The 12,648-nt window shown below is 45.0% G+C and overlaps 1 protein-coding gene across 2 annotated transcripts; it reads left to right on the top strand.

Annotated features, from left to right (window-relative positions):
• The first annotated feature begins 3,391 nt into the window (after nucleotides 1-3,391).
• Nucleotides 3,392-4,700, top strand: LOC311022103 (uncharacterized protein). 2 transcript variants are annotated; one of them, XM_084023135.1, is made up of 4 exons: nucleotides 3,392-3,425; nucleotides 3,507-3,565; nucleotides 3,660-4,251; nucleotides 4,330-4,700. In XM_084023135.1, the coding sequence occupies exons 1-3, from the start codon at nucleotides 3,400-3,402 to the stop codon at nucleotides 4,238-4,240; spliced, it is 666 nt and encodes a 221-aa protein (XP_083879261.1). In that variant the 5' UTR covers nucleotides 3,392-3,399; the 3' UTR covers nucleotides 4,241-4,251; nucleotides 4,330-4,700. The 2 variants fall into 2 exon arrangements, with proteins under 2 accessions (XP_083879261.1, XP_083879260.1); XM_084023134.1 differs by having other exon boundaries at nucleotides 3,660-4,700.
• Nucleotides 4,701-12,648: the final 7,948 nt, after the last annotated feature.

Here is a 12,648-nt window from a genome sequence, read left to right as displayed (position 1 = left end):
GGCTGTGCGCACACGTCACCGAGACCTCACAGGCAAGTTTCCACAGTTCCAGGCACATTTAAATGCAATAAATAATCACAACAAACACTATTTAATGCGACTAATTGAATCAACACGTGAATTTATATCTATATAGATTGTCCCGTCACATCTGACGTCAGATCAAAGGCGGATGGCACGCGTAACGGAAACTCAGCCTCTCTGACCAAAACATCTCCCTCTCTCTCTCCTGTTTTTTATAATATGGGCATTGTTATTATTATGATACGCACGCACAGCGCGTGATGCGCGTGGTGGGAGCGGCGGCGCTGCGTCTGTCATCGGGTTGTCAAGTGACGGAACTTGCACTGAACCTCCCCTAACGCATTAAAGGTGAGGAGAGGAGCTCATTTGATTGGTGAAGATCTGAATCGGCTGTATTAATCCCAGTCCACGCCTCGTCTCCTCCTCGTCTCCCACTCAGGCCTTTTTCTCCTCCCTCTTTCCCACTTGCGCTGGTGGGAGTGACGGGAGGCGTGCCTGAGCTAGCCTGCGCGGTGCACGAAACTTGCAAAGTCCAGGCGGACACACCCTGTCGGCGTGGCGCAGGTGCGCTGCGTGCTGACTATGGCTTCGTTTCAGATCGCATGCATTTGCGCCTATGCATGCACGAGACTTGAGAGGATCCGCCGGAACTCGTCATAAACACGTCAAGTTTCCACCACGTCAAGTCGGACACAGGTGCACTTGTGGACTATTTTTTTTTTATTTAAACTTTATTAATAACTATATACATAACAAAAACTGTTGAGCCAGGGGAAACTTCACGGATTTTGCACAAAGAATATGGCCTGCCCAGTGGCGCTGGCTTTCTTCGTCGCTGACGAATTCGAGCCGAGGCATTTGAACTCCCCTTGTTGATGGAGGCTGAGGAACTTTCTCACGTGGGAAATACCACGTGGTAATTCTAACCAACTAGGGCAACGTTGAGGGGAGTGTCTTATGTCCGCACTTATTTGAGACCATCTGCACAGAAAAGCATGCGGAGGGAGGTACCCTGGAGATCCTGCAAGTTTTTGAAGCCATGTGACCAGGGCCGTAACCAGGGTTATGAAACTAGTGAGGTATAAAACCATGCAAGCACGTAAAGCGCGAGCAAAAAAAATTTGAGCACTTATTTATGAATAAAAAGTAAAATAAATAGTGTTTTAAACTGTGCAATTACACAAATACACAATCACATAATGTTGTTGACTGGATTTTTAATAACTTTTGACACTCTCATACTGTATATATTGACCTTTTGGAGGCCTTGCTGGATCCTGTCTCCAGAGGGTTCAACTCACTGAAAGTAAATAAAAAGGACAGACAGATAGACAGGCAGACAGAATTATGATCAGTTAATGCAAATGTGACAAATTCTTATTTACAAAGGCTGTCTAATCCTCCGTCCCTGTCCTGTCTGTCATTCCTGTCCTCCTCTCCTCTGTCCCTGTCCTGTCTGTCATTCCTGTCCTCCTCTCCTCCGTCCCTGTCCTGTCTGTAATTCCTGCTCTCCTCTCCTCTGTCCTTGTTCTCTCTTCCATTCCTGTTCTCCTCTCGTCCATCCCTGTCCTCCTCCGTGTTCTTACATCTTTTAACAAATCGGTCTAAGGTATTCTTCTGCCCGGGTCTTTTTGGTATTTTCTTTTGTCTGTGTGGGAGGAAAGGAAAAATTTAAAAATATATATAATTATCATAGAGTATGTTCGTTCCTTACCTCTCATTCAGGTCATCCCACGCGGAGAATCTCTTCTTCTTCACCCCAAAACCAAAACATGTCCAGTCAGTGCTGGTACAAGTGACGCGCTGCGGCGTGACGTGTAAGGCTAAAGTTACAAGGCCTCATATGCAAAAACACAACTTTTTTTTTTTAGAAACACAACTCCTGATTGTGGGCTGCACGGTGGTGTAGTGGGTAGCACTCTCGCCTCACAGCAAGAGGGTCCTGGGTTCGATTCCCGGGTCGGCCGGGTTCCTTCTGTGTGGAGTTTGCATGTTTTCCCCGTGTAAGCGTGGGTTCTCTCCGGGTTCTCCGTCTTCCTCCCACAGTCCAAAGACATGCAGGATGGGGATAGGTTAATTGGTGACTCTAAATTGCCCGTAGGTGTGAATGTGAGCGTGAATGGTTGTCTGTCTCTACATGTCGGCCCTGCGATAGACTGGCGTCCTGTCCAGGGTGTACCCTGCCTTCGACCAATGACAGCTGGGATTGGCTCCAGCCCCACCATGACCCTAAATACAGGATAAGCGGTAGAAAATGGATGGATGGATGGAACTCCTGATTGTCGGCTGTAGCGGTTAATATAATTTGTGATCTTTCTATTCGATTTTCATATTTTATTTTTGTAAAATGAATATTTTTATAAAAAATCCCAGGAAATATTAACCGAGGTATTTACCTCAGGTACCTCATAGCTAGTTACGGCCATGCATGTGACATGTCGCAAAGGGAAGTTATCACCAGCATTTGTGACGTATTTTTCCCCAGAATGCCTGGTTTTGCGAGGCAAATGCATGCGCATGCATGATTCGAAACGCGCCTAATGCTTAGTCTACGAAACTAGGGCCCAATATGGCTACGTTCACACCGCAGGTCTTAATGCACAATTCCGATTTATGGCTCAAATCCGATTTTTTGTTTGGCTGTTCACATTACCTCTTTAAATGCGGCCTGTCTACGGATTGCTGTGTAAACAGCTCACGCTCCTGAAGTGACCCGCATGCGCAGTTGATCATTGATGACATCACGCCACAGCGGTGTTTACGGAAGCGAACATGGCAACGGCAACCGGTAACGTGGGACTGTATGGCTTCATGCTAAAAACAGTGTGTGGCGGCAGCCGGCAAATTTGTGAGCGGGTGATTGCACGAAGGAGGAAGAGGAGAAAGAAAATTCACTGCTGCTGTCCTCCATGTTTGTTTTGGCTCCCGCCCGCTTTTCAATCAACTTTATTTGTCATTCATTTACAAAACAGTGCAGCGCGGGTCAGAATGACGTCAAAGTCGCATTAAATGCGACCTGGCTGTTCAGACTGCGGTCGCATTCAAAAAAATCCGATACGTATCCGATTCAGTACCACATTTAAATGTGGCCTGAATCTGATTAGAAAATGTCAGATTCAATGCGACTTGTGCTGTTCACATTGTCAAAAGCAAATCAGATATGGGTCACATATGAGCGAAAAAATCAGATTCAGGTCACTTGTAACTGCGGTGTGAACGTAGCCTTAGTGAGGTTAATTTTTGGACAGGCAACACCTCATCCCTCCTGGCCAGCAGCTGCTCCCAATCAGCAATCGATTAGCAGGTTTGGGAGGATCATATATAAGGAGTGCTCAGACAATACAGATGCATCGTGTTGCATCTACTGTTAACGCAATGGCTTTGCTTTGTGGACTGTTGAGGTAAGTTATCAGATGTTTCCTCTTTGTTGTTTGACTCGTCTTATCTCAGTTGGCAGAACGAAACACTGATTATGTTTGCAGCGTGTCATGGATTTCATGCCTGTTGATCAGCAGTGTAACCTGTCTTCCTGCAGCAAAAGGTAATATTAGTAGTCCAAATAATGGAGCCATATCATATCTATTGTCACATTATTAACATTCAAAACAGAATTGACATATGTTCCATCTTGCCAGGCTTCAGCAATCCTGCACCAAGTGGATTCGTGGGCTGGCAGTCAACTTCTGGCTCTAACAACCCAAATGCTGGCAGGCTTGACAGTAGTGCCTCTTTTCCCAGTACCTCTGGTAGTCTGTTGCAATTCCCTGCTGCTCAGAACTCCAACAACAAGCCAGGCTCTGTAGGTAGGGGTGGTAGCTTCTCTGGTTCCCAAGCAACCGGCTCCATTAACAATGCTGGTGTTCCCTATGGAGCACACTATGGCAGCCTAGCATCTACTGGGAATGATGCTAGGTATGGTGGATATGGTAACGCAGGTGTAGACACTGGACTCTATAACGCCAACTCCGGGTCCACGGATGGTGGAAACACTCAGTTTTATAGTGAAGGTGCTGTGGAGGAAAGCTCTGAGCCTGTACTCCGTGATCTGTCTGACCTGGAGCCAGTCTACGCATACAGATCCCGTTCTCGCTACCAACATGGAAGTAGCCAGTTCTCCCAAACCCGCTACACTCCTGAAGTCCAGTTGCCATCTATGCCAGTTGCCATGAGCGGCCCTGAACATTTTCCCCACGCGCCAGCCAAGGGTGGCTTTTGAGCATCTGGAAGGTAATAAAACTAGTACACTCTGGAGATTTTTATTTTTTTTCCCCAAATATTTATCTTTCTGCATCTCTCCTCTTCCAGATCCTGTGCACCTTCAGACCTGACCTGGCTGGCCAACCCCAAAAGAGAAATAAAGTGGTTTTATGCTCTTCAGTTTGGTCTTTTTGCCATGTTGCCGCTGTACTGTGGATTGGCTAACAGTCTAGCCAAATGAGCAGTTGCTTCACATAAAGCTTAAATGGGTTAAAAGTAAAATCCAACATGTCTTCTCAAGACATCTACTCAGGATCTTGTAAAATTGTTTGGGTTAATTCACAACATTGTGCTGAAGTTGAATGTCTTGTACTTGAGCTGCACCATGTATGGGAGCAGTCACATATTGGCAATGTAAAGCGAGCTGGGTAATGTCTGCCTGAACATGGAATAAAGTAGCTCTCCTGTGTACTCCTAGGTTCTTTCCCTTATCTGGGTCATCTCTACAACTGCTGCTGTGAATGCACTCGAGCCAGATAATTCTGTCCTGAAAGCAGGTGCTCAGTTAATGGCTTCTACAACACTTATTTGAATTGAGTAAATCAAATGTAAAAGTTCTTAGAGTAATTATGGTCTATGAGCAGGAAATTATAACAAAAGCACCAACTGTAATTCAGTCATTTCCTGTTTTACTTGTGGGGTTTTTAATGGTCCATTGACATTTGGGTTTGTTTTAAGAGGTTAAATGCAAGATATTGACACTGATTTATTGCTCAGTGGTATTTTCACATCGTATTGCTGCATATTTAAGGAACAATCATGTTTTGGCAATGAGGCTCATTGCAATGAGGGTGATTTTGCACCAAATATGTACACCTAAACACAAGAGCAGAGAGTTATATTGTTGCAGGTCTAGCAGCTTCAAAAGACATGCTATCCTTTTTTGAATTTGCCCAAAATAATCGGTCATTATTAGGGTTCATGTTTTATTGTCATAAATACAGTATTAGTGAGGCCTATTTGTCATTGTAAACAGTAAAATTCCAGTTTTCAATGTAAGTGATGGAGGGGCAAAATCCACGTCCCTGGTTTTCTGTGCAAATTAACTTAATATAAGGCTTTTGTATTTTTGTTTGCATCACATTAGGAATGGACCATTTTCATTGCATAAAAAAGTTATCACAACAAATAAACACCTGATATATTAAGAGGTCCAGAGCTTGTCACTGCAGATCACCTGAGTTACTCTGCTCACACTCATAGAGACATGAAATGGGGTTTGCACAGAAGTGTACTACTGTATGGCTTGAGGTGAAGAATCACTCTCATGCCAATTTAATTTCCCCAGGACAGGCTAAATATTTAAGATTGATGTAAACAATGGGGCTTTGTATTCCCTGATTTTAGACATTAAGGTATTATTCAGGTACAGAGCTGCATCAGTTAGCTTGTTTTCAACATTGAGGGGAGTGTCTTATGTCCACACTTATTTGAGACCATCTGCACAGAAAAGCATGCGGAGGGAGGTATCCTGGAGATACCGCAAGTTTTTAAAGTCATGTGACATGTCGCAAAGGGAAGTTATCACCAGCATTTCTGACGTTTTTTTCCCAGAATGCCTGGTTTTGCGAGGCAAATGCATGTGCATGCATGATTCGAAACGCGCCTAATGCCTAGTCTTCTTCTTCTTCTTCTTTGTGATGTTTTCTGGCGGTTGACAAACAACTTTTGGTGCATTACCGCCACCTACTGGTATGGAGTGTGGACCGGGACTTTCCTACATTCTATTAATAAAAATAAATAAAAATAAAAAAAAGGAGAAAAAAGGTGAGAGACCAAAATATAAATAATAATATCCAAAATTATATTCTCTCTAGCAATTTTGTTCTTCTTAGGTACTGAAATAAGAAGCGATAACACTTTTCCCCAGTACTTCTCTGTAATATATCCCGTAATTCATAATTCACCTTGATTTCTTTGAGATTAAAAACCAGTTCTCTTCTCTCAACATCATATTTCTGACAATAAAGCATAACATGCTCTATTGTTTCTTCCTCCTGACAAAATTCACATCTTCCTGAGTTGTGTTTTCTCATTTTAAATAATGTACTGTTTAATCTTGTGTGACCAAAGCGTAGCCTGGATATTATTGTTTCCTCTCTCCTGGTTCTCCCCGTGTTTCTCATCATGCCAACTCTCCTTTGAATTCTGTAAAACCATCTAATGCCTAGTCTACGAAACTAGGGCCCAATATGTGAGGTTCATTTTTGGACAGGCAACACCTCATCCCTCCTGGCCAGCAGCTGCTCCCAATCAGCAATCAATTAGCAGGGTTGGGAGGATCATATATAAGGAGTGCTCAGACAACACAGACGCATTGTGTTGCATCTACTGTTAATGCAATGGCTTTGCTTTGTGGACTGTTGAGGTAAGTTATCAGATGTTTCCTCTTTGTTGTTTGACTTGTCTTATCTCAGTTGGCAGAATGAAACACTTATTATGTTTGCAGAGTGTCATGGATTTCATGCCTGTTGATCAGCAGTGTAACCTGTCTTCCTGCAGCAAAAGGTAATATTAGTAGTCCAAATAAGGGAGCCATATCATGTCTATTGTCACATTATTAACATTCAAAACAGAATTGACTTATGTTCCATCTTGCCAGGCTTCAGCAATCCTGCACCAAGGGGATTCGTGGGCTGGCAGTCAACTTCTGGCTCTAACAACCCAAATGCTGGCAGGCTTGACAGTAGTGCCTCTTTTCCCAGTACCTCTGGTAGTCTGTTGCAATTCCCTGCTGCTCAGAACTCCAACAACAAGCCAGGCTCTGTAGGTAGGGGTGGTAGCTTCTCTGGTTCCCAAGCAACCGGCTCCATTAACAATGCTGGTGTTCCCTATGGAGCGCACTATGGCAGCCTAGCATCTACTGGGAATGATGCTAGGTATGGTGGATATGGTAACGCAGGTGTAGGCACTGGACTCTATTACGCCAACTCCGGGTCCACGGATGGTGGAAACACTCAGTTTTATAGTGAAGGTGCTGTGGAGGAAAGCTCTGAGCCTGTACTCCGTGATCTGTCTGACCTGGAGCCAGTCTACGCATACAGATCCCGTTCTCGCTACCAACATGGAAGTAGCCAGTTCTCCCAAACCCGCTACACTCCTGAAGTCCAGTTGCCATCTATGCCAGTTGCCATGAGTGGCCCTGAACATTTTCCCCACGCGCCAGCCAAGGGTGGCTTTTGAGCATCTAGAAGGTAATAAAACTAGTACACTCTGGAGACTTTTTTTTTTTTTTTTTCCCAAATCTTTATCTTTCTGCATTTCTCCTCTTCCAGATCCTCTGCACCTTCAGACCTGACCTGGCTGGCCAACTCCACAAGAGAAATAAAGTGGTTTTATGCTCTTCAGTTCGGTCTTTTTGCCATGTTGCTGCTGTACTGTGGATTGGCTCACGGTCTAGCCAAATGAGCAGTTGCTTCACATAAAGCTTAAATGGGTTAAAAGTAAAATCCAACATGTCTTCTCAAGACATCTACTCAGGATCTTGTAAAATTGTTTGGGTTAATTCAAAACATTGTGCTGAAGTTGAATGTCTTGTACTTGCGCTGCACCATGTATGGGAGCAGTCACATATTGGCAATGTAAAGTGAGTTGGGTAATAACTGCTTGAACATGGAATAAAGTAGCTCCCCTGTGTAATCCTAGGTTCATTCCCTTATCTGGGGCATCTCTAAAACTGCTGCTGTGAATGCACTCGAGCCAGATAATTCTGTTCTGAAAGCAGCGACAGGTGCTCAATTAATGGCTTCTACAACACTTATTTTAATTGAGTAAATCAAATGAAAATGTAAAAATTCTTCATGGAGAGTTAATTATGGTCTGAGCAGGGAATTATAACAAACGCACCAACTGTAACTCGACCATTTCCTGTTTTACTTGTGGGGTTTTTAATGGTTCATTGGCATTTGAGGTTTGTTTTAAGAGCTTAAATGCAGGATATTGACACTGATCTAATGCAGTCAGTGGCATTTCCACGTTGTATTGCTCAACATTTAAGGAACAATCATATTTTGGCAATGAGGGTGATTTTGCACCAAATGTGTACACTATCTAATTTAAACACAAGAGCAGAGTTTTATTGGTGCAGGTCTAGCAGCCTCTGCGATTAAACCATTGCAGCGTATCCAGAACGCTGCAGCACGCCTTATCTTCAATCTACCCAAATTCTCCCATGTGACCCCCCCTCCTCCATGACCTCCACTGGCTCCCTGTTGCAGCACGCATCCAATTCAAGACGATGACACTGGCCTTCAGGGCCATCAATGGAACGGCACCCATCTACCTTCAAACACTGGTCAAACCTCATGCCCCGAAGCGAGCACTTCGCTCCTCTACTTCAGCTGGCCGGCTGGTACCACCATCGCTGAAATCGAACAAATGTCGCTCAGCAAAGTCCAGACTCTTCTCTGTTGGTGCCTCAGTGCTGGAACGAACTCCCGACAGGACAGCAGAGTCATTTGCCATCTTCCGCAAAAGGCTCAAGACTCACCTGTTCAGACTTCACCTCGACTCTACATAGCATTACCCACTAACACTTTTTGTTATGTTATAATTATTAATAAAGTTTAAACAAAAAAATAAAAAAAAAGGTCCGTGAAGTGCACCTGTGTCCGACTTGACGTGGTGGGAACTTGACGTGTTTATGACGAGTTACGGCGGATCCTCTCAAGTCTCGTGCATGCATAGGCGCAAATGCATGCGATCCGAAACGCAGCCAATGAATGGGACCCGGGAAAACACTGCTGCCTGTGGACACGTACCTTTAAAGGTGAGGAGAGGAGCTCATTTGATTGGTGAAGATCTGAATCGGCTGTATTAATCCCAGTCCACGCCTCGTCTCCTCCTCGTCTCCCACTGAAGGTACGTGTCCACAGGGGCGATTTTAAACGCAAATGGACGCGCCGCTTCCCAGTATTGCACGCTTGGTGGGCTGCCACTAGAGGATGATTGACAGGCGCTCTCCTTCGTACAATCACGCGCACACTTAATGGCTGCACCTGATAGGACGAACAATTTCACTGCTGTCCTGTCTGCTTCGGAGTTCACGCAGACCAACATGGCGGCTCGTTTGGAAACTCTCTCTTATTTTACGAAAATAGTTCACCGAAAGGTGTTTCTGAAAACATTTTAAGCGAGAAATAAGCTATGCAGTTGCTGAATCTGTCTTTATTTTAGATCGACCACATTCAGTTTAGAAGATTTTCGCGAGCATTCCTGAGGCGGCGAGTCGAGCCCGGCGCCTCTGATTAGCATAAAGTAGATTCGACTTCAACTTTAGGCAAATGAGGAGCAGCCAACTCGCGCGCTGTCTCTCGACATTCGCCGCGACGCTACCAGAATGCATTGCACGGCTTTTCACATAGACAATGAATGGGACACGGGGAAACACCGCTGCCTGTGGACACGTACCTTCACGCCTTCTTCTCCTCCCTCTTTCCCACTTGCGCGGGTGGGCGAGACGGGAGGTGTGCCTGCGCGAGCCTGCGCGGTGCACGAAACTTGGAAAGTCCAGGCGGACACACCCCGTCGGCGTGGCGCTGCGCACTGACTACGCCTAGTCTACGAAACTAGGGCCCTTAAAGTGCCGCACACGTCGGCCGTTCATGAAAACAAACTGTAGCAGAGTGGTTCAATAAGTTGCCATAACAACGCCACCCAGGGGAATTTCACCCCCAGGAAATTATTAAAGAAGATGTTACTATTTTACTATATGGTCTTTCACTTGATATTAGCACGCAGGACACAGGTTCAATAAAAGATTTCACGGGGGCAGAGAACGTTTTCAGTGCACAAAAAGATTTATTAAATAACCAAACAAAGTTAACCCAAAAAAACAATAACACAATAAAGGAAAACTAAACAAGGTTAAAGACAGGACTGGGCTTACCACGGCAGCAGGGATCAAAACGAGGGACGGGGGTCTACCACCAAACAAAATCACCTGTGACACAGCAAACAAATCAGGAATATGAAGAAACCCACCACCAAAGGAGTGAACTGCTGCCTGGGGCCACAGCACCTGTCAAATAAACAAAAGAAATTAACACAATCTGGAAGAAAAAGACAGTACAAGGACCACAAAGACAATAACGAAATCCAACCAAACAAATGATATTAACAAAACAAATGATATTAACAAAATACAAAACAGATTCAAATTCTTAAGACAACGTAAAGCAACAAATAGCCTAACTAAATGATTAAGGAGTGAAAATGGGAAACCAAACAAAATACATCAAAACGAGGAAGGGACCAGAGCAGCAAAGCAGCAGCGAACAGCTGCAGTCAGTAGCTGCGCAAAACGCACATCAACCAGCATCCAAAACAGCAGCAGCCGTACTTGGGGGTGGTGGCCGGTGACAGGCCAGGCACCTTGACAGCCTCTAACAAAAAGGGCACAACTGAGTTATATTAACAATTTTGGTGAATATATTAATCATCTCAAAGTGAGTTTCATTCATAAAAAACGGGACCTTCACCTACCGGCGGGCAACGGTACAGTCTCGCTGACGAGGAGGAGGAAGATGAAAAGGGTATTAAGCCATCAGTCAGCCGAGAGTCGGGTGCCAGCTGTTGCAGCCAGGCAGACAACGCCGACTCGCAAAGAGGACCGGACGCCAACCACCCCGGGCTCAAAGCGGGGCGATCCGTCCCTCCGCACCAACAGCCAACTGCACACACACAAACACCGGTGTCACCAGTGTGCACACGGCGCCAATTGCACACTGGAATGGAGAGAGTATACTGGCAGAGTGCATTACCTCTAGACAACCGTGAAGCACGTTGGCGGCCACGCTATCACGCCACACGGGCTGCTCCGCCACGCCAGGCTGCAGCCACCACACCAGGAATCATCCAACAGAGAGGGAGAGAGGAAGAGGTGTGGTGGGGCACCTGCCTATATAGGTGCGCATGGTGCCGCCCAGCGAACAGCACAGTGAGACCCCGGCGCAGTGCCGTACAGAGGCATGGCGGGCCACTACATCTTCCGGCCACAAAACGATATGTGCATTTACATATTTAACAATGACCTTCAAGCAGACATATAGTATTTGGAATTGTATTGATAAATGTGTGTGGACAATGTTAATAATTTAATGATACTTTTATTTATTTCAATCATGTTACAAATGTTTGACAGAAACGAAACTAAAACCACAAATGAAATGTAAATACAGCAAACGGTCGAACAGGAAGGAGGAGCTGCTGGAACTGAAGCCGTTCAGTGAACGAGCTGTTTATAAAACCAACAACATGAGGAGAAGTGGACGACGTGTTTTTTGTAGTCCATTATTGTAGTTTCTCCTGCGCAGACGCACGTCAATCGCCGGTGCCGATCATCAGCTGTCAATCATCAGCGGCCGCATTATAATGACGTAGCCCGTGATGTTTTCCCCAGAGGTCAAGGAATAGGAGTTAGGAATAGGAGTTAGGACCTTACGGTGCAGTCGAATAGTCAAAAAATAAGGTCCTAACTCCTATTCCTAACTCCTATTCCTTGACCTCTGGGGAAAACGTCACGGGGTTAAGGAAAGGCGATAGGAGAACTCAAAAGGACTTAGGAAAAGTCTACTGCGGTGCTCAGAGAATCCGACCGGACTTTCACTAAGCAACGTCATTATAACCCGGCCGCTGATGATTGACAGCTGATGATCGGCACCGGCGATTGATGTGCGTCTGCACTGGAGAAACTACAAAAATGGACTACAAAAAGCGCATCGTCCACTTCTCCACATGTTGGTTTTATAAACAGCTGGTTCACTGACCGGCTTCAGGTCCAGCAGCTCCTCCTTCCTGTTTGACCGTTTGCTGTATTTACATTTCATTTGTGGTTTTAGTTTCGTTTTTGTCAAACATTGTAACATGATTGAAATAAATAAAATTATAATTAAATTATTATCACTGTCCACACACATTTATCAACACAATTCCAACTACTACATGTCTGCATGAAAGTCATTGTTAAATATGCAAATGCACATATCTTTAAATGTTGCTCTCGCAAAGAATTGTGGGTCGGCGTAATCTCCTTTCCTTTCGCATAGGAAGGTCCGTTGCATCCTATGCTGAAGGAGCTCTGAAAGGAAGCATTGGAGCTCCTTTCCTTTGCATTTAGAGAATCCGAACGGCTCTTATCATGGCGGCCACTTGTTTACTTCCGGGTCACTTCTTCAGTTAGGAACCTTCCTAAGCAAAAAAGACTATTCGACTGCACCCGTATTTTTTGACTATTCGACTGCACCCCATGCCTAGTCTACGAAACTAGAGCCCAATATGTGAGGTTAATTTTTGGACAGGCAACACCTCATCCCTCCTGGCCAGCAGCTGCTCCCAATCAGCAATCAATTAGCAGGGTTGGGAGGATCA

Source organism: Eutrigla gurnardus (assembly GCF_963514095.1).
Source record: "Eutrigla gurnardus genome assembly, chromosome: 12".
Taxonomy (NCBI): Eukaryota; Metazoa; Chordata; class Actinopteri; order Perciformes; family Triglidae; genus Eutrigla; species Eutrigla gurnardus.
The sequence above is the reverse complement of the archived record's forward strand: the minus strand, read 5'-3'. Positions and strand labels throughout refer to the sequence as shown.